This window comes from Candoia aspera, chromosome 5, assembly GCF_035149785.1.
Source record: "Candoia aspera isolate rCanAsp1 chromosome 5, rCanAsp1.hap2, whole genome shotgun sequence".
Lineage (NCBI taxonomy): Eukaryota > Metazoa > Chordata > Lepidosauria > Squamata > Boidae > Candoia > Candoia aspera.
The window spans coordinates 34122069-34147767 of NC_086157.1; the positions used below are offsets into that span (position 1 = coordinate 34122069).

General features: G+C 37.7%; 1 protein-coding gene across 1 annotated transcript in view; it reads right to left on the reverse strand.

Moving 5' to 3' along the window:
* MRPS9 (mitochondrial ribosomal protein S9) overlaps nucleotides 1–24663 on the reverse strand; it is a 43981-nt gene extending 19318 nt beyond the window's left edge. Inside the window, exons 1-2 of the mRNA XM_063304934.1 lie at nucleotides 24531–24663; nucleotides 9942–10124 (exon numbers count right to left, since the gene is read on the reverse strand). Of these exons, the coding sequence (XP_063161004.1) occupies nucleotides 9942–10124; nucleotides 24531–24620 (273 nt within the window). The 5' untranslated portion in view covers nucleotides 24621–24663. The remainder of the gene's footprint in view (nucleotides 1–9941; nucleotides 10125–24530) is intronic.
* Nucleotides 24664–25699: the final 1036 nt, after the last annotated feature.

The window sequence follows — 25699 nt, forward strand, 5'->3', positions numbered from 1 at the left end:
CTTCTAAGAGCACATATATAGTGGAGTTCCCAGGTTGCTCTGGAATGACAGAGAAGCAAGTAGACTCCCTCCTGAATACCCAGAGGAATTTACAGGCTAGATTGTTTCGTTTTGATAGTGCTTTCAGGGAAAATAAACGCTCATTACTACTGACAAAGGCAACAGCTTTCTGTGAAGTTTTAGGACATTTTCATACAATTTCCATGCAGCTAAAATACCTGGGGCTATATGAACTTTGCTGATCTTTGCTATCATCACTCTCTGGGAAGGCATAAATTCTAGCTCCACTTTCTTCCCCTGCTAAAATAGTGGCTTTATTGATAAAGCTTGATTTCAAAAACTGAGTTAATGTTAATGCAAGATAAGCAGGAAAGCTGAATCCTTCCAAGATAATTTCAAGCAGTTTTGACTGATAGCCTCCATTTGTCTTTAAAACAGAAGCACTTTACATGTATTAATGGAATTCCTTGGATTCTGGTCATTTTTCACTATTACAACTAATTCTGTGTGAGAATACAGGCAACGTATTGTAAATCAAGAGACAAGAATGCCTTCAAATGCAGATTCTCTGAACCACAGAAGCCCTTGGAGAGTCTGAGTAATGAGTAGAGAACTGGATTGCTACAAGCTTGGAACTAGTGGAGTGCAAAAGTTTGGAATTCAAGCAGTCATGAATTTGAAAGCCTGGTTCTGAGTTTAAAACAGCCATTTCACACTTGAAATAGGCCATTCTGACCATTTATCCAGTGTTTCGAGCAGAGCTGTTCCAAACTCCTAACACTTAAAAATGACAGAAGCAACCTGTCTTGAACAGGGTGTTTCAAATTCTAAGCCTTTATTACACTCCTGCATGGAGCTTGTTTGTTCCATTGTAGGCAGAGAAAATTTAACCCTTCTGCCATCACCTAGAGGGAGTCTAAAGAAGTCACTTGGCAAAATGGAGGATTGCTTTAGATAGGCAAAAAAGGCTTTAAAAGAGGAATATAAAAAGTGTTCTGTCTCAGTGGGCAGTGGGATTGTGACTTTAAAGAAGTTGAAAAGTCTTAGTTTTTCATAAAACAAAAAATAGTTCACTCCCCTGGAGTTATAAGAAGGCTGATTTCATTTTCCTTCAACTTTGTTACATTTAATAAAATCTGTTGCTTTGGAAACTCTTATTAGAGGATTCTGATAAGTAAGCTTGTTACCTAGTAAAGAGAGAAGGAAGTGTATGACGAAGTTATTATGTCAACAGAGATGGGTATCAGCAATGGTGCTAAGTAACGGAAGCAAGTAAGAAAACAGTTCTGAGGAACAAGTTATATTCAAGGGGGGGGGAATCTAATCCTTTGGTCAGGACAAATTCAACAAACCAGTTTACTCCACAAATGTTTGCAATATTTTGAAAAGTAACAGAGAGCTGTATCATTCTATGTGCAACATATTAAAGGATGTCAAAGCCCATCAATTTCTATGAGACTATATCGTATATCGAATGTTCCGAAGACAAGGCTCAACAGTGCACAAATGTCGCTCCCAAGGATATAATAAATGAAGACCTAGGATGGCTATGTGCTCCTTGTGACCAGAGCTGTGAGGTGCGCTGTGTACTTTTAGGAATTTGTATCAAGGAGGCAACAAGCATGATATGCTTGAATATCCATTTGTTACACTTGTTAATTATTTTCAAATGTTTTATTGCATTGCTGGGATACCACATAGTGCAGTCATATACATTCATGTATAATTCATTATGAAGATGAACGCTGAACTATTGTGTCAAGAAATAGTAATGCGGGGAAAAAATTGTCCACAGTGATAAGAAATAGACTCAGGCAAGCAGTTAATATTTTCTTTTCTGAAGAATTGTGTTACATTATAATTACATTAACTCAAGGCTATTTCTTATCAATAGTATTTTCTGTGGACACAGATTGGTTTGTCACCACTGTCAACCTACTTAATATGTGTAGAGTGTATAAAGATCTCACCTATTACTTTATTAATATCTCATTGGCATTCCAAACAGAGATTCTGAGAACTCAGCAGCAAACAAAAAGGATTAGCTTGATTTTATAAAGGGTATTTTGATTCTCTTAGTGGCTTGATGAATTCCCATTTGTTAGTCAATGGGGATATTGTACATACAGAAAATAGGTGAACATCCATTTGTGAACAAATGGGGATTAATTATAATGACAATAGAAAAACCCATAGTGAGCCAACGGATATTAAACACCATATAAAGCAACATGTCAAAAGAATATATTATGGAATACTGGGACCAACTGTGTATACATAAGTAGTCTCTCCTATACTTGCTTCTGTTTAATGATTCAAATAATCTCTGCTAGGAAAGCAAAAAATCCTGACTGCAACGTATCTATAATTAAAGCAGAATAGCCCAATGTCTGCATATATGCTAAAGACACAGAAAACAAGGCTACGGCAATGATCAGTACAGCATTAATTAAGATTTTTGCAGGCCATGTCACTTTTTACTATTATGTCCTTGTCAGTGAATGTTAAAGGATCAGCTTGGTTCTTATAGTCAAATTATAGTCAAATGATTAAAATGGATCTCCATTAAGCAAATATCACTGGGCTAAGAGCTTCCAAAATTTTCCTATTAGACTCACAACAGGAAAATTTGGTTGGCAGGCTCAGGCTTTGAATCATACTTTGGAGATATTGCATAACAAATGCAAAAGGCTTCTTCATCTAATCCTGAGATTGCTGTATAGAAGGATCTACTTCCAGAAAAATGACTCTTTCACAGTCAATTGACCATAAGTGAAATTACAGTACAATGGCAGCATACGAAATCTTGTTATAGCCTATGATGTTACCATTGTGCCACTAAGAACTGTACGTTTTTTTTAATGAGATTCTTGCTACTTCTTGCACACGTTTAATTAAAATCTGTTATTTTTTTCTTTACTTGCCATGGAGCCCAAATCATAGGTTCCTAAGTAACTCCAGTGTTGTCCATTCCCACACTATCTCAGCAAGCTTATTACATTAGCTGCCTTCAAACCCATATGCTGAAAAAACTTATAATTTTTATGAAAAATTAATATCACAACAGCCTTAATCCAAATAAAGTGGCTCCTTCATCTGAAATCCAAAATAAGAACTAGAAATGGATGCCTAGTTGGATTAGAACTACTGGGAGAAAAGAAGGAAGGAGAGGATAAAGTGATCTCATATATTCAAAACCAATACTGTCTTGAATACAGCAGTAAGGAAATATTCATTCTGGCCCATCTACTAAGAGAAACATATACTCAGACCTTATCAGTGTTTTTAAAGTAAATTGTTGTAATTTGAGAGTTCAAAAGGACTTCACAGAAAATTAGGATAAGCAGGAATTGTAGATAATAACTTCATATGAAAAGAAAACAGATACTTTATTTCAAAATAACTATAGGTAATTCCTACTCAAACACAAACTATTCTCTATTATCAGATGATATAGCTTAGATAAGGTTTCTAATTTTTATTTTATCAACCATAGTATGGTTATGTAGAACTTCGCCTACCAAAAACAAATTACTTTACTATTCAGATTTTACTAGAACATCTAAGAATTTGAAATACTATGCTTTTTTGTCCCAGAAATTATTAAATCCATTATTTTACTTAGTATCATAAACTGTCTTGTGAAGATAAATATTTTTAAAAGGTAACATTGAAAAGTGTTTTTTTTTAAATATATATATACGAACAACATTTTATAATCTTCTGAAATCTAGGTATGAAAATTAGGCCACATGGTATCTCCAACTCTCTCAAAATTAATCAAAGCAATAAAAATACTGGTTTATCACTAGTAACAAAATGTATATACTCTTTTAGGACAAGAAAAGACACTTTTAACATAAATGACAATTCCTGATTTTTATTCCTTGTGATAAAAATTCTCTTGCCATTAAAAAAAAAATAGAGAAGAATCACACTTTCACTGCTACTTGAAAAAAGAACTTCAGAATGAGGTAGTTTTTAAAACATTTCTTTTATACTGGAACACTAGACAAATGGCCTATCCTTCTATATCAGTCAAGATCTTTGGTCTTCCCCTACCATTAACATCCTTCACAATCACATAGTAATTCAGCATCCAAACAGGTGGCAGCATGTAGCCAAGCTTGGTTGGTCTTGAAAAGCTAAGCAAGTTTAGTATTTTGATACCTAAGAAATCCCATCAGCTACACGCTAGATCAAGAAATCTATCAAGAAATCCCACAGCTACAAGCTAGATTACCAAATTGAAAAAAACATCCTGAAAGAAGGCCATAAACTACTTCTGTTTTGTTGCCAAGAAAGCTACATGGATATGATATGATCAGAAGTCAAGCTCAACTTGTAGGAGGATTTAGTAATTCAAAAGAGTAAAAACTCTCACTTTTATCGAGTTGTATGTAGTTCAGCAATATTTAATCAGGCATTATTTCCATTAGAATTTAGGATTGTTTCAGCTTTCTTTTTATTTGCTTAATGTTAAAGGATTTGACTGTTCAAAAATAAGGCAGATTCTTTATTCCTTATGTTAAAAGTTAAATCACAAAATAAAAAGATTATGTTCTCAACTCAGGGAAAAGCACTAGGTCAGGACTGCAATCTCTATTAATTAGGTATCCCAGCTGGGCAGCGGGTCTGCAGCTGTTAACTTGATCAATGACTTACCTAAATGTCATCTCTACTGATTCGCTTATAAATTACCAGCAAGTGAGACTAATGTACAGGTGCTAATTTATTTAAACTGTTCTCTACATTTCTGCATAGCTTTATAAACTGCATCTGGCACCTAATGTTAGCTGTCAGTTGTACTTAGACATGCCTGTCCTAACGACTCTGTTCATTAGAAATGAGCACAAATTATGAAATATTGTGAAAAATGATACATCAGATGGAATGGGCAAAGCGAATCAATTAGAGAAACTTCATACTGCATATTCACACATAGGAGAATAAAACATCCTGATTTCAGAGCACGGTCTATAATACAATTAAAAAGCAATTGGTAGGCTTCTGTACAGTTATATATCAATTTACTGGGCTTCCCCCCCCCCAGGACACGCGGTGTAATTTACAGCTTAGCTTTTTTATTTCTAAAAAATAAAGCTACCAGTAAAGTACTATTCTGAGCAAAAACAACCTGTGAAAGCAATGACAATGCTGTCAGCATATTTCTTTGTAGGACTTGTTTCAAAACACGTATCCAAAATGCCAATAAGAAAAGAACCATAGGATGCCTACTTTGGAAGTGCACTGCATGCACTGATTAACAGAAGACAAGAGGAGATGCATAAGCACTAATCAGAAGGAATTATTCCTGTTCCAAGCGTAAACCCTGATAATTCTGCCCACAGTGTTAAAAGGCTTTTATATTTTGTAACAGAAATTTAATTATGTATAGCAGGCACTGTTACACAAGCTACGTATTTACAACACCTGATATTATGAGAGCAAATTGAACATGCATTATACGGACTATGCTAAGTAATAGTGGTATGCAAAAAAACAGAAAATGTGCTTTGTTGCAAACTTGAAACTCACTCTGCTTTGGAAGTTTTTGCAAACAATTCCAGGAGGGCTGTGATTTGGCAGAACCTAACTTTTGGGCTGCTTCAGGTTTTGGTCAAACCAAAATCCAGGGAGATCATCCAGAGAGAGCAGTGCAACTCTTCTAGATGTCAGACTGACCATTAATTTTCCAAGAGTCTTCATTTCCCGACATCCCTCTGGCTACCAATGCCACCACTGATGTGCTTAGCTTTTGCCCACTGACCCCACAAAACACTTCTGCCTGAAACATGCATGTTTTGATCTGTCTCCGTACAAAACATACATGTTTCAGTCTGGAGATGGACTAGAAGCAGATGCTATTAAGTTCAACCTTACTAATATCTTACTCTTTGTTGACATCATTTTAAAAGAAAAAAAATAAAAACTGGTTCATCTACAAGAGGAAATAACATTTTCAGAATATACCCCATTTTCTTGAGGAAACAATGCTGCTACCCTAGAAAAGTTGTGACGAATTATGCTATGCTTAACTGCTAGATTTTACTCCTCCAGTCTCCCTACTTTTTGGAGTCATTGGGTTTGGTCTAGATTTGAAATGATTCTTGCTACTCAAGATGGCTCTGTTGTCTTTCAAAAACTGTTAAGTTTTCCTTCATTTTTGCTGTTGTATGGGAAGGCACTGCTTGCAAAGAAAATGTGGGTAACCAAACATACTCCATTTTTTCCCATACTTCCCCTTCTACTAGATTCTTCTTCATTGAACATATTGAAGACTACAACTATGGAGGAAAAAGCTGGGAGGTGGGTATATATTTTCATTATCCTTATGAATAACCATTAACTAGTTGTTTTGTTTTTAAAATTTCCCTCTCTTTACCAGGTCCCTAACTTCTATGCCAAATCAGTATTCTTAACTCGATAGGTTAAGAAACATGCTCAATGTGCCACAGGTTTCCTTTCAGCATCTCTATTCAAGTGCTATATAAAAAGCAAAGATATTAAGGAGATGGACTCAGGTGAGATAGAAGCAGAAGAGTTTCTGCAAGAAAAACTGAAGAACTGGAGGATGGATACTTAAATTCCAATGAACATGGAATAAACAGGTGAGCCAGATAAAGTATTTTAATTTTCAGTTTCTCAACTTTATTTTATGCTTGGTAAAATAACATTTCAGTCCTGCTTTGATTTTACTAATCCCAGCAGTCAATTCATTGCTTGCAATCACTAGATAATGCTAATAAAACTCCTAAGAATTTTCTACACATACTGCATGAAACTTGATTTTTTACTTTTCCCCTCTTCCTCACAAGCCTTGGAATAAATCAGAATAACTGTTCATGCCTACTGCAAGTCAAGGCTTGCTTTACCCTACTTTTGAGTGATCACATCTTCCAGCTTAATATTCCTTTCTCCAGAATTGTGAAGCTGAAAGCGTAAACTTTGGAACTATACACTGCATGCACAATTATTAGGCAAGTTGTATTTTGGAGGATGAATTTCATTATTGAACAACTACAGTGCTCTCGGTCAATCCAAAATGTTAATAAACCTCAAACCTGAATATTTAAGTAAGTAAAAGTGAGGTTTTGGCATTCTCAGGAGCATATCTATGTGTGCACAATTATTGGGCAACTATTAGTGTGCAGAATTATGCAACTAAATGAAAAATGAAAATTCCATGTCACTCGTTTATTTTCATCTGTTAAAGTGAGAATAATAAACAAACAACTCAAAATTTACAAATAAACATTTCTGACATTTCAAACAAAAAATCAGTGACCAATATAGCCACCTTTCTTTGCAATAACAGTCATAAGCCTTCCATTCATGGAGTCTGTCAGTTTCTTGATCTGTTGACGATCAACTTTTTGTGTGGCAGCAACCACAGCCTCCCAGACACTGTTCAGAGAGGTGTACTGTTTTCCTTCACCATAAATCTCCTGTTTGAGGGGCCCACAACTTCCCAATAGGGTTTAGGTCAGGTGAGGAGGGGGGCCATGTCATTATTCTTTCATCTTTGAGGCCTTCACTGGCTAGCCACGCAGTGGAGCACTTCGATGCATGCGATGGAGCATTGTCCTGCATAAACATCATGGTCTTCTTGAAAGATGCAGACTTTTTCCTGTACCACTGCTTGAAGAAAGTGTCTTCTAAAAAATGGCAGTAGGTTTGGGAGTTGATTTTGAGTCCATCTTCAACCCGAAAAGGTCCAACTAGCTCATCTTTAATAATACCAGCCCATACCAGTACCCCACCTCCACCATGCTGGTGTCTGAGTCGAAGTGGAGCTCTGTGCCCGTTACTGATCCAGCCATGGGCCCATCCATCTGGTCGGTCAAGAGGCACTCTCATCTCATCAGCCCATAAAACCTTTGAAAACTTTGTCTTCAGATATTTCTTGGCCCAGTCTTGCCGTTTCAACTTATGTGTCTTGTTCAGTGGTGGTCGGGTTTCAGCCTTCCTTACCTTGGCCATGTCTTTGAGCACTGAACACCTTGTACTTCTGGGCACTCCAGGTAGGTTGCAGTTCTGGAATATGACAGCACTGGAGGATAATGGGTTCCTGGTAGCTTCAGGTTTGATCCTTCTCAAATCTTTGGCAGTTAATTTGCGTCTTTTTTTCTCAACACGTTTCTTGAGACCCTGTTGACTATTTGCAACAAAACGTTTGATGGTTCTGTGGTCACGCCCCAATATCTTAGCAATTTCAAGAGTGCTGCATCCCTCTGAAAGACTTTTTACCATTTTTGACTTTTCAGATTCAGTTAAATCTCTTTTTTGGCCCATTTTGCCTGAGGAAAAGAAGCTGCCTATTAATTATGCACACTTTGATATAGGGTGTTGATCTCCTTAGGCCACACCCTCCCTCATTACACAAATACACATCACCTGATATGCTTATATTCAATAAGCATTCAGGTTTATACAGCTTGGAGGTGGAAAATATGCATAAAAATGATATGGTCAAAATACTCACTTGCCTAATAATTGTGCACACAGTGTATTTTAACTGTTAGCTTTAAAAAAAAATCATTAATATACTATGTATTTCTCACTGCTGTGGTACATGTTGCTGAGATTCAGGAGGAAATTATAGCTCCTGAAACGTTATAAACATACCCAACAAATAAATGATTTTTACCCCTAGTAAATTAAATGGCTTGTGTATATTCAAGCCTAAATAACTGGCTACATAACAGTTTAGCATGGCCTTGTATGTATGTGCCTCAGTACAGTCACCCTGAGAAGAATGGAATCCTACATAAATATGGCTTCATGCTGAGGAACTTAGCAGCAAGGTCAAAACCTGAACCAGACTAATAAGCAACCTGTAAAATGATCCTAAGTAGAAAATTTCTTCTTTTGTTCAAGTCCTATAAGAGATTTCAGTTCCAGATTACAGAATAGCTTACCTCCTAGAAAACAACATGTATGAATCTTTCAGTAGTCATAAAAAAAGAGAAAGAAAGTGCATCAAGAGGAGAATTAAAAGACATAGTTTAAAAAAATGAAAGAGAAATGTAAGAATTGCCTTGCTAAAAAAAAAAGAATGCCAGTATAGTATTGTGTTCAGTAGTAATCAGATTTTTCCAATGCTAAGAGGCAGGATACAATGGTAGTATTTCTCCCTTATTTGTCCCACCGCTCCGTATTTAGAAGTTCAGGTATGCGGAAGCTATATTATCATCAAACCAATCAACCACTGGCATATTGTGATACCTAACTATAAAAATAACCAGAAAAGGAATGAGGAAGAATTAGGTTAGAAGAGAGGTATGTCAGATATGGTATTTTATTTAAAAATTCCATGAAATGTTATAAAACAGATCATCTAGCACAAATAATACTAAAAATAAATTTACAGGCTTATGGCTGACTACCCAATACTTACTGAAAAAGATATTAAAGTGGAATAAAAGTCCAGCCCCAGATATATTTGCTTAGAAATAAATTCCCATGGATCAACTTCTAAAACAAGTGTGCAGCAGTTGCTACCCAAAACACTGGTCCTAGGAAAAGGTCACTTGAGTTGCTAGCTGTTATAGTATCATACATGAAACCCCAGCATAAATATACCCAGCAGGTCAAATTACAGATAAATGCTTCCAAATGCTATATAAACCCCAATAGTGGTTCTTAACGAACTCAGATCAAGGGGATTATCCATTAGTAGTTTTAAAAAGAACCTGCTGTGCTTTAGCAAGGTAGAATATAGAGTTCTACACTGTGAAGCCTGACCTTGCACAGTAGTAGGGGTAGAATCTCTATTCAGAGCCATCGCTGTAATGTTTTCTATGTACAGTAGTATTCTCTTGTATGCTGACAGTTCGATTAAAATTCACAGAGAGCTGAGGGACTCATGCTGAAGCAAAGAGCTTTCAATTCTGAAGCTCTGCAGTAAATTACTTCTCCAACTGTGCAACCATACTTACATCAATATCCTCTTGGGTAAAACTTTCTGGATCTTCTCCCATCATGTTAGCTAAATGTCTCTTTCCTATGTTGAACTCTTCAATCTTTTTTTTAAAAAAAGATTCTGTGTATTGTTCAGGTCCTGAAGGAACATTACTTTTCTTCTGCGATGCTGGAGTGGTAACACAGATTAGCCTTACCATCTAAGGAGGAAAAACACAATGCAGCTTTTAAAAACAGACGCATTCATTAACATCTGAAGCTACATGATACAACAATTGTGCTGAAGCTAAACAAATCTTCATTAGTATCTGGATGGGACATTATCTTTGAGTCTTTATATATCATCCTGACTTGCATGATGAAACCCAGAATATATGTAAAATATATTGCATACACACACGTATCCATGCACGTCACATACACATAAGGAAGACTTGTCCACATATTAGCTCACACATTACACTTAAGCCATAGGCAGACAAACTTTCAGAGGTCAAGGATCACAAGTACCATTTTGGAGGGTTGAGGGAGATAAAGTTTTGAAGTCATTATTTTTTTAAAGCTTGTTATGTCTTTTTTAAACTACATGTTTTGTCTTCTAACTTAAAATCGGATACCTTAGGGCTACCGTATCTGGACTGCAAAAACTCAGATAGCCACTACATGGTCGAAAAGAGATGCAGAAAACCTTCGCACCTTGCTGCCACTTAGTAGTCATCTGGATTTTTGCAACCCAAACAAGATAGCTTACTTTTTGTCTCCTGTAACTGTGGACAAGTTCTTCAGAAATGTTAATCATGGCATCCATTATGCAAAACTAGGATAGATAAGAAACAAAACAATTCCAAAGAGGTTTACAATCATCAGAAAATACTTTAGGATAAAATTATTCTATTAAAAGACCGTATTATTATTAGATTTTTATCCTGACTTTTAAAAAACATAACTGTAACTGTGTAAGTAACTGTAACTCAAGGTGGCAAACAAACCTATTACTCCTGGCTCCTATTTTCTCTACAACATCCGTGTGGGCTGGGCTGGGCTTAGAGAGAGTGACTGGCCCAGAGTCACCCAGCTGCCTTTCGTGCCTAAGGGAGGCCTAGAACTCAGAGTCTCCTCATTTCTAGGCCAGCACCTTAACCAAACTGGCTCTTGTATATGTTGGGAGAGTTAATGAGACATTCCAGACATTTTTTATGGGCATCACATTAGAATATCCCACCTATTTGTCATTTTAACAATGCAAAAATCTTTCTGTATCTGACCTGATACATTTCCTTCCTCTTCTGGCATTTTATTTTGAGAGGTTTTTACATTACCAATACTGTTATCCCATCAAGAAACTTTGCAGCATTTCAACAGATGATGGTAGTTTGTTTTCCATAAGGATTTCTCACCATTTTCTCTCTCTCCTTACTTTATGGTCAGCTTTTATATCTGTCTGAAAGCACATTATATCTGCAATTCATATTTTTCCTTCTCCCTCCCAGGCTTAATGACTTATTCCTAGACCTTCCAATATCCTGGTTTCTGAATGTTGTTCAGAATTTATCTTTCTTCATTCCCCCCACCCCTCCCCCACTTCAGACAGGCTTCACAAACAGGGTGACATCTACATCAGCATGACCATAGAGCTGCTGCTGCCAAAGAATCTGTTTATATCACTTATATTGATCTGCCCTCACTACCACACCTCATAAAGCAGTCTACTCAGAAGAGAATTTTTTTGTACTTCCCCCACACAAATGTATCAATGAGAATGCTAGCAAGTCATTTTATTTTTGTGGACAAGGTTGGGTGAAGAGATTTTTGTTAACAAAAATCCGTATTGAGTAGGGGCATGGCAAAATCAGCATGCAAGTTTAAAAGACATTCCAACACTGGCTAATCTGGACTTGCCCATGACAAACAATTATTAACATTTTTTGTCTTCTCCATGTTCTTTCTTATTCCATATAATAAATAAAGACTAAGACAATAGACAGGTATTTTGAATCCATTTAACATCTGTTCTAAAGTCTAGAGACCACTGGAGTTGGGCAACCAATACATTTAAACAAACAAAGGCTTGGGAAGCAAATGGGCTGATTGATCTGGAAGGCCTCAATATCTGAGGAAGGCCAGCATGACAAGTTACTTTAAAAAACTATACTTTGAAAATTAATAAAGTTCTGCATAAAAAAAAATCCTAAAATGTATTAGTGCGGTGTAACATGTAGAAGTAAAAATAAGCTTTGTTGAAAAAACTTGTAATCTAGCAGTGCTTCCTTTGCTTTTTATCAGCTTTAAACAGTCACTCATGGAGTGTGTCCTATAGCAAATCCTTATTAAGTAATTCATCTGAAAAGTTTTTCTGAACCTAAACTGCACCTCAGGTTTGAGTGTAAGATTCAATAAAGCTTCACATAAAATAATCCCATTTATGTTGTTCTTATGAAAATATGTACTTCAATATTAAATATTTCTGGATTTGAAATTATAGGAAACGAATTAAATTTTACTACTCCTTTTAATAGCAACCTTCTAAGGCAAGCACAGTACAAACAAGTACTGTGGCAAGATTGATTGCTTGAAAAATACTTGGTATCTGCCTTGTCAATGAATTCTAATAAACTTTGTGTTTGGAACAGATGTCATAGTGAAGCAAGTTACCATTTGTTTTTGCAAACTGCTTGCCTCAAACACTAAGGCATGACTCAAATGATCCTACCAGAACTAACTAATAATCAGGCAAAGTGTACCTGTGAGACTTTGGTCAGCACGGACGGAGGATGGAAGATGGTAATGTGGGCTGCTTCTAGAACACAGAAGCCCATGGGAGTGGGGGTAAGGAGTTTACTTAAGATTTTATTGCCGCTGGACTTCCGGTGGGAACATGGCAGACTGAATACCTGTGCTCGTGGGCTCCACGAGCAGAACTGACAATGCGGCAATTTTCGGGCTCAGGCAGGCTTTTCCTGAAGCCCAGGAACATTTTTCTGCATTAAGGAGAATACCTGGAATCACCCCATCTGTCCTCTGGATGCTGCTTGCAGCCACATCACAAACAGCATTCGCGTTCAACTGGTAAGAGAAACCGGGAGGCTGGGACGTCACCATTTCCAAGCCGCCCTGTGGCCTTAAAGGGACACTAAGACCGGCTACCTCATTTCTAAAACACCCTATTTCTTTTAAATACACATACCCTAAGAGAGGCTTTCTACAGGAAGAAGAAGTGGGTTCTCTTGGTGCTTATTGTTATTTTTGTGATTCTTTTAAAAAATTCTTTTTAAGTTTTGGATTTTGCTTCCCATCCAAATATTAAGGAAGGTTGAGAGTAAGTAATCATCTCCCTATTATTTTTGTACTAAATTTGAAGATTTTAGCATTCTCCTACACATTGAATCTGCTGTTTTGAACTTTCAGCTTTCTGTTGCTACTTTCCCTGGAGAACTGACTGTTATCATATTTTCACTTCTGTAAACATGTTTTGGAATTTTTCTATTATCTCACTTTCACTAGTGGGGGCGCCATAATCAACTGCGTGAGACATGGAGGATTTCAAGCAGACTTTCTCAGATTTTCATCGTGACTTTAAACAGATCCTTTTTGATTCCTGTCATGTTTTTATGCAAGGCATTCAGGACGTTGTGGAAAACTTGAGGTCTAAAATGTGTCATCTGGTTGGGGATGTCGTGGAAGAAATTGAAGAGCTTAACAACAATAGAAATGTTTCTTCTAACAGCGAGATCGGGGCTTCTGTTGAAATGCTGGATGAAGATTGGATAGTCAAGTTGAAGAAATTAAAGGGACAGATCGAATTGCAAGCCATAAGGGGAAGTGAATTGCTGATGGAATGCTATGGAAAAGAAGGGCTATTATGTATGGGAGGCTTTTTGTTGAGAAGTTGGAGTTCTTAAGGAGGGCAGTTCGGCTGTCTGATTGTTGGCATTTGATTGTTTTGCAAGGACCAAGCCACTATGTTACTATGGTAACAAATCACTCTGGCAGGGTGAACAGGTCAACCTTAAGTATCCTCAGTTTGGATGTGAAAAGAATGACCATATAAGGAAATTGCCTGGGCTTGTTACAGTTTGTTTCCTTTCTATCTATCCTTTCAGTCCTCTCAGAGCGTGTGTGAATGCATAAGCTTGTAAATATGTTTTTGTGCTTTCTGTAAATACATTTATTTTTATAGAAATGCCTGGTGTGTGTTTTTTATGATCTCTCGGGCCAAATGCTTTCCAGTACACTCTGACACTGATTTCTTTATGAAAAAGGCTCTGTGTACTGTGGGGATATGGAAATGCTCTGGTTTATTTTGAAGTGGGGTCAGAATATTTATCTGGATTGTTTCTACGGCTGGTTTGACTTCATTTTTAATGATTTGAATTAATAAGGTATAATAATAAATGCTTGGTTTTAGGCTTAATATGATTATTATAATTGTTCTATTATTAATTATAATGCCAGGCAATTTATATGCTTTGTAGTTTTTTATTATAGCAGACAGAGATGTATAGAATAGTAGTAGGAAGGAAATAATTAAATGTTATCTTTGTGGGAGAAAGTTGATTAAGAGGTGTGTATATATATATATATATCTTCTTTTTCTTTTAATATAATGGGAGGGAGCAACTGTATTTAGTGATTTTTATAATATGCCAATGGAATGATTTATAGAAATAATGTGATTTTGGTTTAATATAGAGTAAGGGATTGATTATGGAAATTTTGTTGTATAACCTTGCTGTTAAAAGTCGGAAGTCATCTCTTATAATTAAAAAAAATTTTCTCTTGTGTTTTCACTCTTCTTTCGTTTTTTCTTTTTGCAGTTTTTTTTGCCTTTTTGTAGTTTTTATCTTTGTCTTAAATCGAACAAAATTCTTATTAAAAAAAAAAGGTTTTATTGCTGCTAAAATCCAAGATATTCAGGATGCCAAATGTCACCTCAACAGCTTCATCTATCACATATTTACCTTAGTGAGTAGCTATAAAAGCAATGGACATTTCTTGCACTGATACTGCATTTCTTATTCATGAATTCTGGTATTATTTATTCTGAAAGTTTAAAGGCAAACAATTTATAAAATACACTCTTAGTAACATATACTTGATGCAAGATTTATATCACTTTTCCTTAACCTGTTGTCCTTGTAATCCACCATTTTTAGTGTTTTGGCCAGCATTTACTATAGCTAAAGTAGCTGGAGGGTCTAAGTCAAGGAAGGATGAGCAGTAGAACTGGTGTCAGCAGTTGCTAATCACTTCACATGAGGACTTTTGAGCATCTTGTTCTACTGCCTAACATATAGACCAAGACAGCCCATTTGAAAATCCTGATTCAGAGGCTGAACAATTTATTCCTTCCCTCTTAAAACCCTACTGCATCATAGCAAATACACTTCCTGCTCAAAACAATGGTTCCAAAGGCAGTTATCTTCTGGCTTTTGTGGAAGACGGCAAGATATGGCTAGACAGATTTGTTTTTCTTTTACCAAGATAATCAGTGGGTAAGACAACTGTAATTTCAATCAAGCACTCTGCCAAAAGAACAGAAGAATCACTGGCAAAGCAGTAATGGCTCAAGCTTGGCAAAGAGCCATCTTCATACACTTCTTTATTTGTCCTGTGTTCATATTAACAAAGCTTCTCAGCAGTCTAATTATTCTATAAACAGATTATTGAAGTTGTCTCCATGGAAGGAAACAAGTGAAGAAACCCCCCAGAACTTGGAGGTTGCAATTTGGCTGCTTTACCCAATAGACTAAGCTAAACGATTTAGAAAGATACCCATTCAGCTCATACTTTTTAGACAGTTCTGGACACATATCCATTTTATTTCTCTGCTCATCAGAATTTTAAACATATCTTCTCAAATATAATTTCAGTTGATTTTAATGAGGCAAATATACTGTAGAAGTAAAATTGCCATATTTGGTGAGTATCACTTTAGGGAAATAGACGAAAGAAATTTGTTTTCTGTAGAAGGCTGAATGTAGAAGGCTGATATCTTTCTTTTGCTAATGAACATCTGAAGTGTTGAATTTACTTTTTTTTAAAGTGAAAATCCTTTTCACTTAATAAAATCCTTTTGATAATAAAGAATCCTTTATCTTCAGGGTGTGGAATCTTTTTTTAGGACATATTTGTATTATGTGCGCCTCCCAGAGTCACATATGTGAGATGGGCATCTATATAAATTTAATAAATAAATAAATAAATAAATAAATAACACACAAACATATGTGGTGTCTGGCTGGCATGCTGTGGTTTGAACCCCCAAAATATAGACAGGTCCAGGACAAAAAGACGGATGGAGCAAGGACCTAAGTATAATTATGTCCCTTTAAATTAAATTAAATGTAAAATAATTTAATTCCAGGCAGTATTTTTCCTCTTCTGTCTAATTAAAATTTAAATTAAATGGCAATGTTTGAATAGTTGTACTTATAATCTGAATACAATCCATGCTTAAAGCTACATTAAGGAAAACCTTTCCCAGTAGCATTGTCAGAAGCAAATACCAAATCTAGCTCTGCACATACAACTCCTTTATAACTGCAATGAAAGAGCTGTTCTATATTGATATTATAGGCCTGGCAGAAACATTTTATGTTTTGGCATTCTCTGACCCAGTGATTACCACCCCAAACAACATGATTAATTCTCATGATGATTTGGGATGATGAGAATTGTAGTTAAATATAATACTTCAAGTTGGGATGGCTGTTTTATTCAGTCTAATATGGGCTTTAGTTTATATAAAATGGAAATAATTAAAGAAGAATCAGAGCTCAATAGTCCTGTTCATCTTGCAAGAAAAGGAAGCTTGCTACTGTAGGACAGGAATAGCCAATTGCTACATTATGATTACCAGGCAGGCTCCATGTGAATTATATTCGCCTACTACCTAGCAAAAGAAGTTCATAAGGCAGAACTATAGGATTTTATTAATAAATACGGGAGGCTGATGATTGTTAATGCTTGTATAAGGGCAGTATCAGAAGTAGTTCCTCTTGCAAGGCAAAATATTGTTTCTAAAACAAATTGGTGCCCACCAGTAATTAAAGCCAGTTTCAACCTGAAACTTAGTGTTCTGGCAATAGGTAAACAGCTCCTCTTGCCTTCTCTTCTTTTTGACATCTCCTTTCAGATTCCAGCACTCATCATTACTCACCTGAAGAGGTCTACAAGAATTAAAGAATACCTTGCTTCTGTTAAGCTATCAGAACAAATAACTTTTGACAAAACAGCAATAGAGCCACACAAGACAAACCTAAACCGCTGCAGAAAAAAAAACCATGATGCTGTAATCACAGAATTGTACTGTAATAAAATGTTTGATTACTTAAAAATGCTTACTTAATCAATAAAAAACCCTATCAATTTGCAATTAGCTTCTGGAATTATTTTGATTCCTAATAGTTTGTTAATACAGTTGCCTTTAACATTAACACCACTACTTTTCATCATATTCTTAATTTGTTCTATCCATCACAAATTCTTAAGCTTCCAGAAGAAAGTAGATGACTACATGTATCAGATGTAGTCTGTCAAATCTGAAATTCCATGTATTATGTTGATGAAGGAGGAGCAAAAATAGGGCTGCCACAGTTATTTTTTCTTGTTCCCTCCTGCACATTTTCCCCAATCCAATTCCCAAATATTATCACCTCAATGTTATAATATTATTGGCTGCCATTACCTGTTGTCTGATAGATGGAAACATCTGTTCACAATCTCTATTCAAGCATTCTTTAGCTTTTTGTTTGTGCTCTCTCCTTATTTTGGGACAGGCTTTTTCTGTTGTAGTGAACAGGAAACTATGCCCACACCCTACAATTAACACTAAATTAATATATCTTAAGTCCTGCATATGCAAACGCTTCCTCTTGTTTAGAGCCAGGGCAGTCTGGTTAAGATGCTGGATAGAACTGAGATCCAGGTTCAGGTGCACACTCAGCCATGGAAATTCACTGGGTAACTTTGGGCCAGTCACTGTCTCTCAGCTCAACCTACCTGTTGTTGTGGAGTTACAATGAAAGCTGTCTTGCACTCCTGAATAAAAGGTGGTATATAATATAAAAATTAATGAATGAACTAACAATGAGTGAATGGGCATTTGTGGAGCCATCCATATGCTCTTTTGCAGTACAGCAATATAGATAGCATACACTCACACTTAATACTGTAATGTATTGCTACTTGTGAGGAAAGGTTCACTTCCTCCTGCATCCTCTTCTATGAGAATCCTCCTTCCTACAAGAAGTTCAAAAGCTATTGGATGACAATTCAGTGGCTGTTATACATGCACTGTTACTCCTTACGTTGGTGAGATTTTAATTCCAAAAGGATTGGGATTATTCTTCATCCTAAAATTACATTATTTGAGATACTATAAAATACTCCCAAATGTTTCCCCAGTCCCCCCTCTATATATACAGTATATGAAATAATCAAACAATAATTCATCAGACATGTGTTGCTCCATCCTAGATACTTCAGAATCCTGCTAGTTATTCTCCACTGACAATTATTTTCTTCAGAAACTACAAACATTCTATGACTCTTAACCCTAATTTACTTCATTTATTTTGGGGGGACAGGGTGTCTTTGTACACTTCCTCTTCAAACATAGAGTCATAGTTGGAAGGGATCATTTAGGTCCCCAGGTTCAACCCCCCACTCAATGCAAGAATCCAAATTAATACATACATGGTTATTCAGCTTCTATCTGCATTCATGATTACAACATCACAGCATCCCGCAGTCATATGGTTGCCATTTACCACCTTCTTTGCCAACTTCCTATAAGCAAAGTCAGTGGGGAAGCTGGCAGGAGATAGCAAATGGCAACCACATGATAACCTAGTGGTTAAGGTGCTGGGCTGGAAACCAGGAGACTGTGAGTTCTAGTCCCGCCTTAGGTGTGAAAGCCAGCTGGGTGACCTTGGGCCAGTCACCCTCTCTCAGCCCAACTCACCTCACAGGATTATTGTTGTAGGGAAACTAGGAGGAGGAAGGAGTATTAGGTATGTTAGCTGCCTTGAGTTATTTATAAAAATAATACAGGCAGGATAAAAGTTAATAAATTAATGGGGGCAACCAGAAGTGCTGGAACTGCCATTGCTAAGCAGCACATTCACCTGATGTTGCGCTTTACAATTGCATCACTTAGCGATGGAAATTCCAGTCCCAATTACCATCATTGAGGACTACCTGTATTATATTACATTCCTTGCTAGGCAATATAAAGTCCATGTATATATATTCCTTTCCACAGAACAAACACCCCATATCACTCACAAAGGATATGTCCTCAACATGTCACCTCTATTCTATCATAAGCCCATGGCTAAGACAGTCTAAAGACTGCTTTAAGTGTTCTGGCATGAAGTAGTTATTTTTCATGTTATGTGAGCACAAGACCTCCTATGTTGACATCCTAGCACCTTAAGAAGACATGGTTGGGGGCAGTGATCTGTTCAGAACCTATTGGTTCTGAAGGTCTGCTGTGAGATTATCCCCTTCTATATGGTTGATCAGCTCTGTTCCTGTTCTGCAGTGCTGTTTTAGTTGTGAGGGAGACTGGAATCCCAGCTTCTACAGACACTTTCTTTGTATATATGTGTGTGTGTGTTTTTTCCTTAAAGACAGCTTAACTGATTGCTTTAAAAGTGCTTACTGCCTCACCAACAAACTGTGCAACTCAAAACACCAGAGAGATAGACCTTCCATGTGGATCACTTCTGCTCTAGAATAAGAGTTCCATAAGAACCATGCTGTAGAGGTGGTGGTCCAGAAGCCTTCTGTATGTGTTGGGGATGGAAGGGGGCAGGGGGCTGGGGAAGTTCAGGTAGCCTCATTGCTTTGGCAGTGAGGGAGACCCGAACCATGGCTTGCACAGCCACTTTATCTACTGTATTTTGAAGTGTAGGATGATCTATCCATCTACACATCTACAGCAAAACCTTTTTCTCAAGCTCCAGCTCTTCAACACCGCTTACAGTATCTAGTGCCTGAACTCAGTTGCACAAATCCAAATGACTGCTAGATGGCAACAAAGAGATAAAAACATTCTAAGTCTTTGCTGTTGAAATGATGAGTGCTGGACTGGTCAATAATCATTTCGGAAAAATTATGTAGATGCAGTTGACAGCATCCCAAAGCTCAACCTCATTTCCCAAATACTTGAAGACCAAGTACACCTAAGTAGCAGCTACACTTGACCAAGAGAAATCAGGGTGACCACAACATTGTCATGATGAGAAACAAACCTTTGCTTCCATCTAGTGGTCAGAGGGGTAAGGCCAACAGCCCTGTGGCCTTAAGACTGAACAGAATGCTCAGAAGACTGCTTTGATCACATATTCAGGACAGCAATTGTTTTTCTTATGGCTGGCAATTGTGACTGGGGCTTCCTGTGGGTTCATAGAATTTGACAGAAAACTCAGTGCAAAACCTCTCTTCAGACTTTTATTAAAATGACAGCATCTAGTTGCATTTTCATGCAAATTCCTTTGCAAGATTATTTATAACTATATATGCTAATCCTGGGCTCTCCAGCCTTCTCTTGGATATTTTTAGTGATAAGAAGCAGAGAAGGGATTGCCAACTCAGCCTGAGACCTAAAACGCACTGTACTTTTTTTTCCTTCTATTGAACTGTGCAGCCAAAAGCTTCTCTAAGCATGTATATGTTTGCAAGACATACTCCCAGCTTTCTATAAGTGTATCCCTGCAGTTTTCTAAATATTCTAACTCTATTATCTAGCATTAAGAAAGGGATTAAAGATACTGATTAGCAAAGTGCCTCTGTCAGTCAGGCTGGCAGCTAGCTTTCTCTGGCCGGTGAATCCTCTTATCACCCAGAAAGGGTAGACTTTCTCCCATAGCGCCTTCCCCTCTTCATCTTTGAGGCACTTCTCCAGATTTTGCCCTCCTCTACTTCTGATGCCTCCCACCATCTCAAGAAGGAAACAAAGCTTCAGCAGTGTAACACTGCCCAATCCATTTTAGAATTATCAGCCATGCATTGCTTCCTTAGACCAACAGCTGGTGTAGATATATTGGGTGCCAGCCATCACATACCATTAAGTCCTCTCCCAGTTGTTCTTGCCTGATTTCCTCTAAATTTAAGACGTTACCACTGATGCCAAAATAATAGCTATTCTTCATCTAATGAGAACATTTTCTTATGAGGAATTAAACTTCTAATCTCAAATTTCTCTTTATCAGCTTACTAGCACAAAGCATCTCTTTGGACATGTGCACTGATAGTGGATAGCCAGCAGGATGGCATAGCAAATGAGGTGCATCACAGTGAAGTTTGAATTTCAGCCACGGGAAACCACCAACTTACAGCATTGTGTAGTATAGCTGTTCTGGATGTGTGATAAGGACACGTGGGGAACAGCAAGATTCAGGGCAACAGAAGCCCTTTCAGCTCTGGAACGGGAAGAAAGCAAAGCAAGAGTGGCCAGGTGGATGAACCCAAAAGTTAGAGCTTTCCCACAATTTACTAATAACCCCCTCACCCCAAATTCAGATTAGGATTAGTCTGGCAAAATTTATTTTTGTTAATTCCAGGGGGACTTCTATTAATTACTGTACTGTTTCCAAGATTCTTATAGATGGTTTTTAAAATGATTTCCACTATTTTTTTTCCAGTTATCAATGTCTGATTGACTGATCTCTATTTGTCAGGCTTCTCACAGAATCATAGACTGCAAACCGATAAACAGACACTCAACGATACAAAAGCTTCTACTGTATAGATTTACTATAGAAAAGCTAGATAAACTATTATGAAAAAATCCAGTGCTATGTATCACATGCAAACCATAAATGCAAACCATATTTATAATAAAATCAAGATTCCAATTCCTCTTTCTTCTATTCACACAGTGTTAATGGACTTGAAGCCATCCTCTTTTGAGTGAAAGAGAGAGTTCCTAATTGTCTCTTCTTCTGAAAACAGACTATCCTGATTTCAGAATTTTTTCTGTCCTTGTGAGAGCTGGCTCTTATATTAGTTTGTGCAATTTTTCCTTTAAAAAAAAAAAATAAGGCTATTTATTATCTTCCAGTTATCTGGCACGTTTCTAGTTCTCAAGGATACCTCAAAGACAACATATAATGGTTTGGCCAGACCATCAATTAATCCCTTCCATATCTCAAGATGGAATTTATTGGTCCTCAAGAGTAAAACTATTTTTTTCTATCATATTTAGGCTTAAATTATGCCCCTTCATCCTGCTCTTCAGAATATCTTGGTGGAATACTTTTTGTTTGTTTGGGACCTGTTCTTTGTGACGCTGGCTTCTTTTCATTTCCTGCATGTATCCTTGTTTGTATTCAGATCTTCATGAAAATTTGTCTGAAGCCACACTGACTTCTTCTACTGTCCTTGATTTTTTTTCTTTTACAGAAATTACTTGCAATTAGGTTTTCAGTATCTTCTTTATAAACTCTCACTCATCTTGAGCTCCTTTATTCATTATCTTCTCCTACCATTGGATCCTACTTGTTATGTTTCTGAATGTATTAACATCTATTTTAAAAAAAAATCAATATACATTTGATTATATTCAACTTTCGTCTTTCCTAGTATCAAGAGCTCCAGCACTGCAAGGTCACTTTCCTCCAATATTCCTGTTACTTCCACTTTCTCAACTAAATCTTCCCTACTTATTACTGCTGTAAAGAACAGCTGATCCTGCTGTGCCTTCCTCTACTCTCTGAAAGTTTTCAGCTGAGTAAGTCAGGAAGAAGTCTTGGAAGAACCATGCTTGGTAGGATTTTTCTCCCAATAGATTTTATCACTACATTTTCATGCATCTTTGAAAGATCTACAATTTGCTTTTGGAAGGCCTCAGCCTCATCTTCTCTTTGACGGAGCAGCAATGGTAGTCACCAACAAGAGAATTACTTTTATTTGTTCCTTCACTTATTTTCACTGATAGTCTCTATAGCATTGGCAAATTCATCCATTTGGATTTCTAAACAGGAATGGATTATTTGTAACATATAACAAAACTTCTCCCTTTCTATTGCTTCTGTTCCTTTTGAACCAAGTACTGTAGTACTGTATATACTTGAATTGCTATATTCCAGTCATAAGAATCATCTCAACCAGGTTTCCACTGTGACCTATTAAACCATATTTACCCTGTGTACTAAGAGTTCAAGTTCAACTTGGTTATTTGCCATGGTTTGAATATTACTGTATAATGTTGAATATATACTCTATAACTATGAGCCATTGGTTTTTTTTTCCTGATTTTTCACAGAGTGGTTTAAGAAGGCTGATTTCAACAATTCTACAATTCTTTGTGAAATTCTTACTTCAAAGAGTTCATTCCTGGCCCCATTCACTCCTCAAATTCAGTTTAAAACTCTACTAATTAGGCTGGCCATACTTTGGCCAAACACATTCTTTCTTACCAGTCCTTCTGAGGTATACTGTTTCTATATGTCCATTCAGTTGATTTATATAGCTGCCCATCTTACTTTTATGTGACTCTAGGCAGCTTACAATAAAACAAATAAAAAACATAAAACACAGAACATAAAAACAAGTAAAAATAGAAACACGTAGCAGCCAGGCATAAAATAACCTATTATCCATACTTACCAGGAGATGGGCTATAAACTATGCCCAGGGCACAAAGCCACATTTTCAAGGCCTTATGAAAGGCCAAGAGGGATGGGGCTAATCTAATCTCAGGCAGAATTATGTTCCCAAAGGCAGACGCCATGGCAGAAAAGGCTCTCATTCTGGGTCCTGCCAGCCGACATGACCGGGAGCATGCTTTCCTGCCAGATCAGGTAGGATGGGTAGAAACAATTGGGGAGAGACAGTCCTGTAAGTAACCCAGTCCTAAACCATGAAGAGCTTTAAAGGTGACAACCAGCACCTTGAATTGCACCCAGAAGCACGCTGGAAACCAATGCTGTTCACGGAGCAGTGGTGCCATATGTGCCAGTAACAGGCACCAGTAACTGCCTGTGCCTTAGAAGCCACCCAATTGTTTTAGCCACCTGCCGTAAATTAGATCCTGATTGACTGCTTCCAAACCAAAGTCTCCAATTGAACTCTCTCAATCCCATGGATTTCGAACTCCGATTTTTTTTTAACCATGCATAGACATGATAGAACAGAAATCTTGTACATATGCATCAAACACAAATCTTCTGTAAAGTACAGCATAACCCCTCTAGGATCCCTTCCAATATTCCCATTGCAACTTATCGTTCTTAATGGCTACTGCAGGAAGAGATCTAGGATCCCCTATGATATTTATGCCTACAAGGGTGGTCCTAAAAGCCACAAATCCGGAGACAAATGATTCGTATACTTCAGAAATACGACCTCGCGCGCACGCGGACAGCCATATTTCACCTCGCTTTGCCCCAGGAAGGTATCAAAACAGCGGCGGCAGTTGGGAGTTAAGCCCCAGCTCGCTCTGTCGCCCCGAGGGCAGCCATTTGGGGGACTGAAGTCAAGCAGCCTCAGGGAGGACCCAGAGCGCAGGCGCCGCAACTACTTCGGAAACGGACGCTGATCACTGTTGGTTCCACACACGCGACGGCTCAGCCCCGCCCTCGAGACCCGGACCTTACCTTCGACCCCACCAACGGTTTCCCCGTTCTCGCCGCTGTGCTCCAGCTGCGGCCGCCCGCCAACACGCGCCCAACCGCCGCGGTTGCCATGCCAGAAAAGGCGGAGAGGGGTGGGGAGAGGGAGAGGAAAACGCCTCCCTCCCTCTCTTGCTGTAGCCTTCAACACGGGCGCACGCGCAGCTCAACTAAGACGCCTGATTGGCGGGCGGGCGGGCGGGACGAGGAAGGATCGGAAGGACGGAGAGAAAAGCGCGTCGGCCGGAAAAGAATCACGTGACGCGACTGGAACGTCATTCCTGGCTGGGTCTTCGCGCGATCTTTAAACAAGAAGGGAAGAGCTCGTTGTCCGCCTTTAACTTTGCGTGCGTGCGTGCGTGCGCGCGCGTCATCAGCGCACTCCAAGAAGAGGGATAACATGCCCTGCGCAAGAAATCTATGAACAAAATGTCCCCTTCTTCTAGTCGCTTTTCCTTTGTGTTTCGCTATTTTGCTTGTTTATCTATTTTTTTACTCAGGCTTTTATTTATTTTGTTGTTTTATTAAACTTTGAAAAGATAATTAACATTAAAAATGATATGTTATATATAAACTAGTAGTTTATGTATTTAGTAGTTTATGATATTATAAACTAAATGACAATATAATACTATTATATAAAAACTGAACCAGTTTAAAAAAGAAAGCTCACCTGTTGTATAAATGAAAAGCTATATGGTGAAAAGAAAAACAAACTTAAGCTATCTAGAGAACAAAACAACAACAAACCAAGCCTTTTAATCAGGTTTATGGGCTGCTTAAGTCATGAACCTGAGTTTGACATGTTGATGGGAGCATTGTGGTAATGCCAGCAGGAAAGACATTCCATTGAAAAATATAGGCCACACCGATGATGTTGATTGTGTGCCATGAAGTCAGTGTCTATTCATAGCAACCACACAGATAGATTTTCTCCAGGAGTAGCTGTCCCCACTCTGGTTCTTCAGGTCTCTCAGTGGTATACCCATCACCCCTTCAACTGAGTCCATCCAACTTGCTGCCGATCTCTTTGCTCTCTCCTTTCCTAGTGTTACAGAGTTCTCTGTGCAGAAACCATGGCCTGCACAACTCTGATCTTTGTAGGCACATTCCAGCATCTGAATATTTTTTCTAAGGCCTTCCTGGCTGCTCTA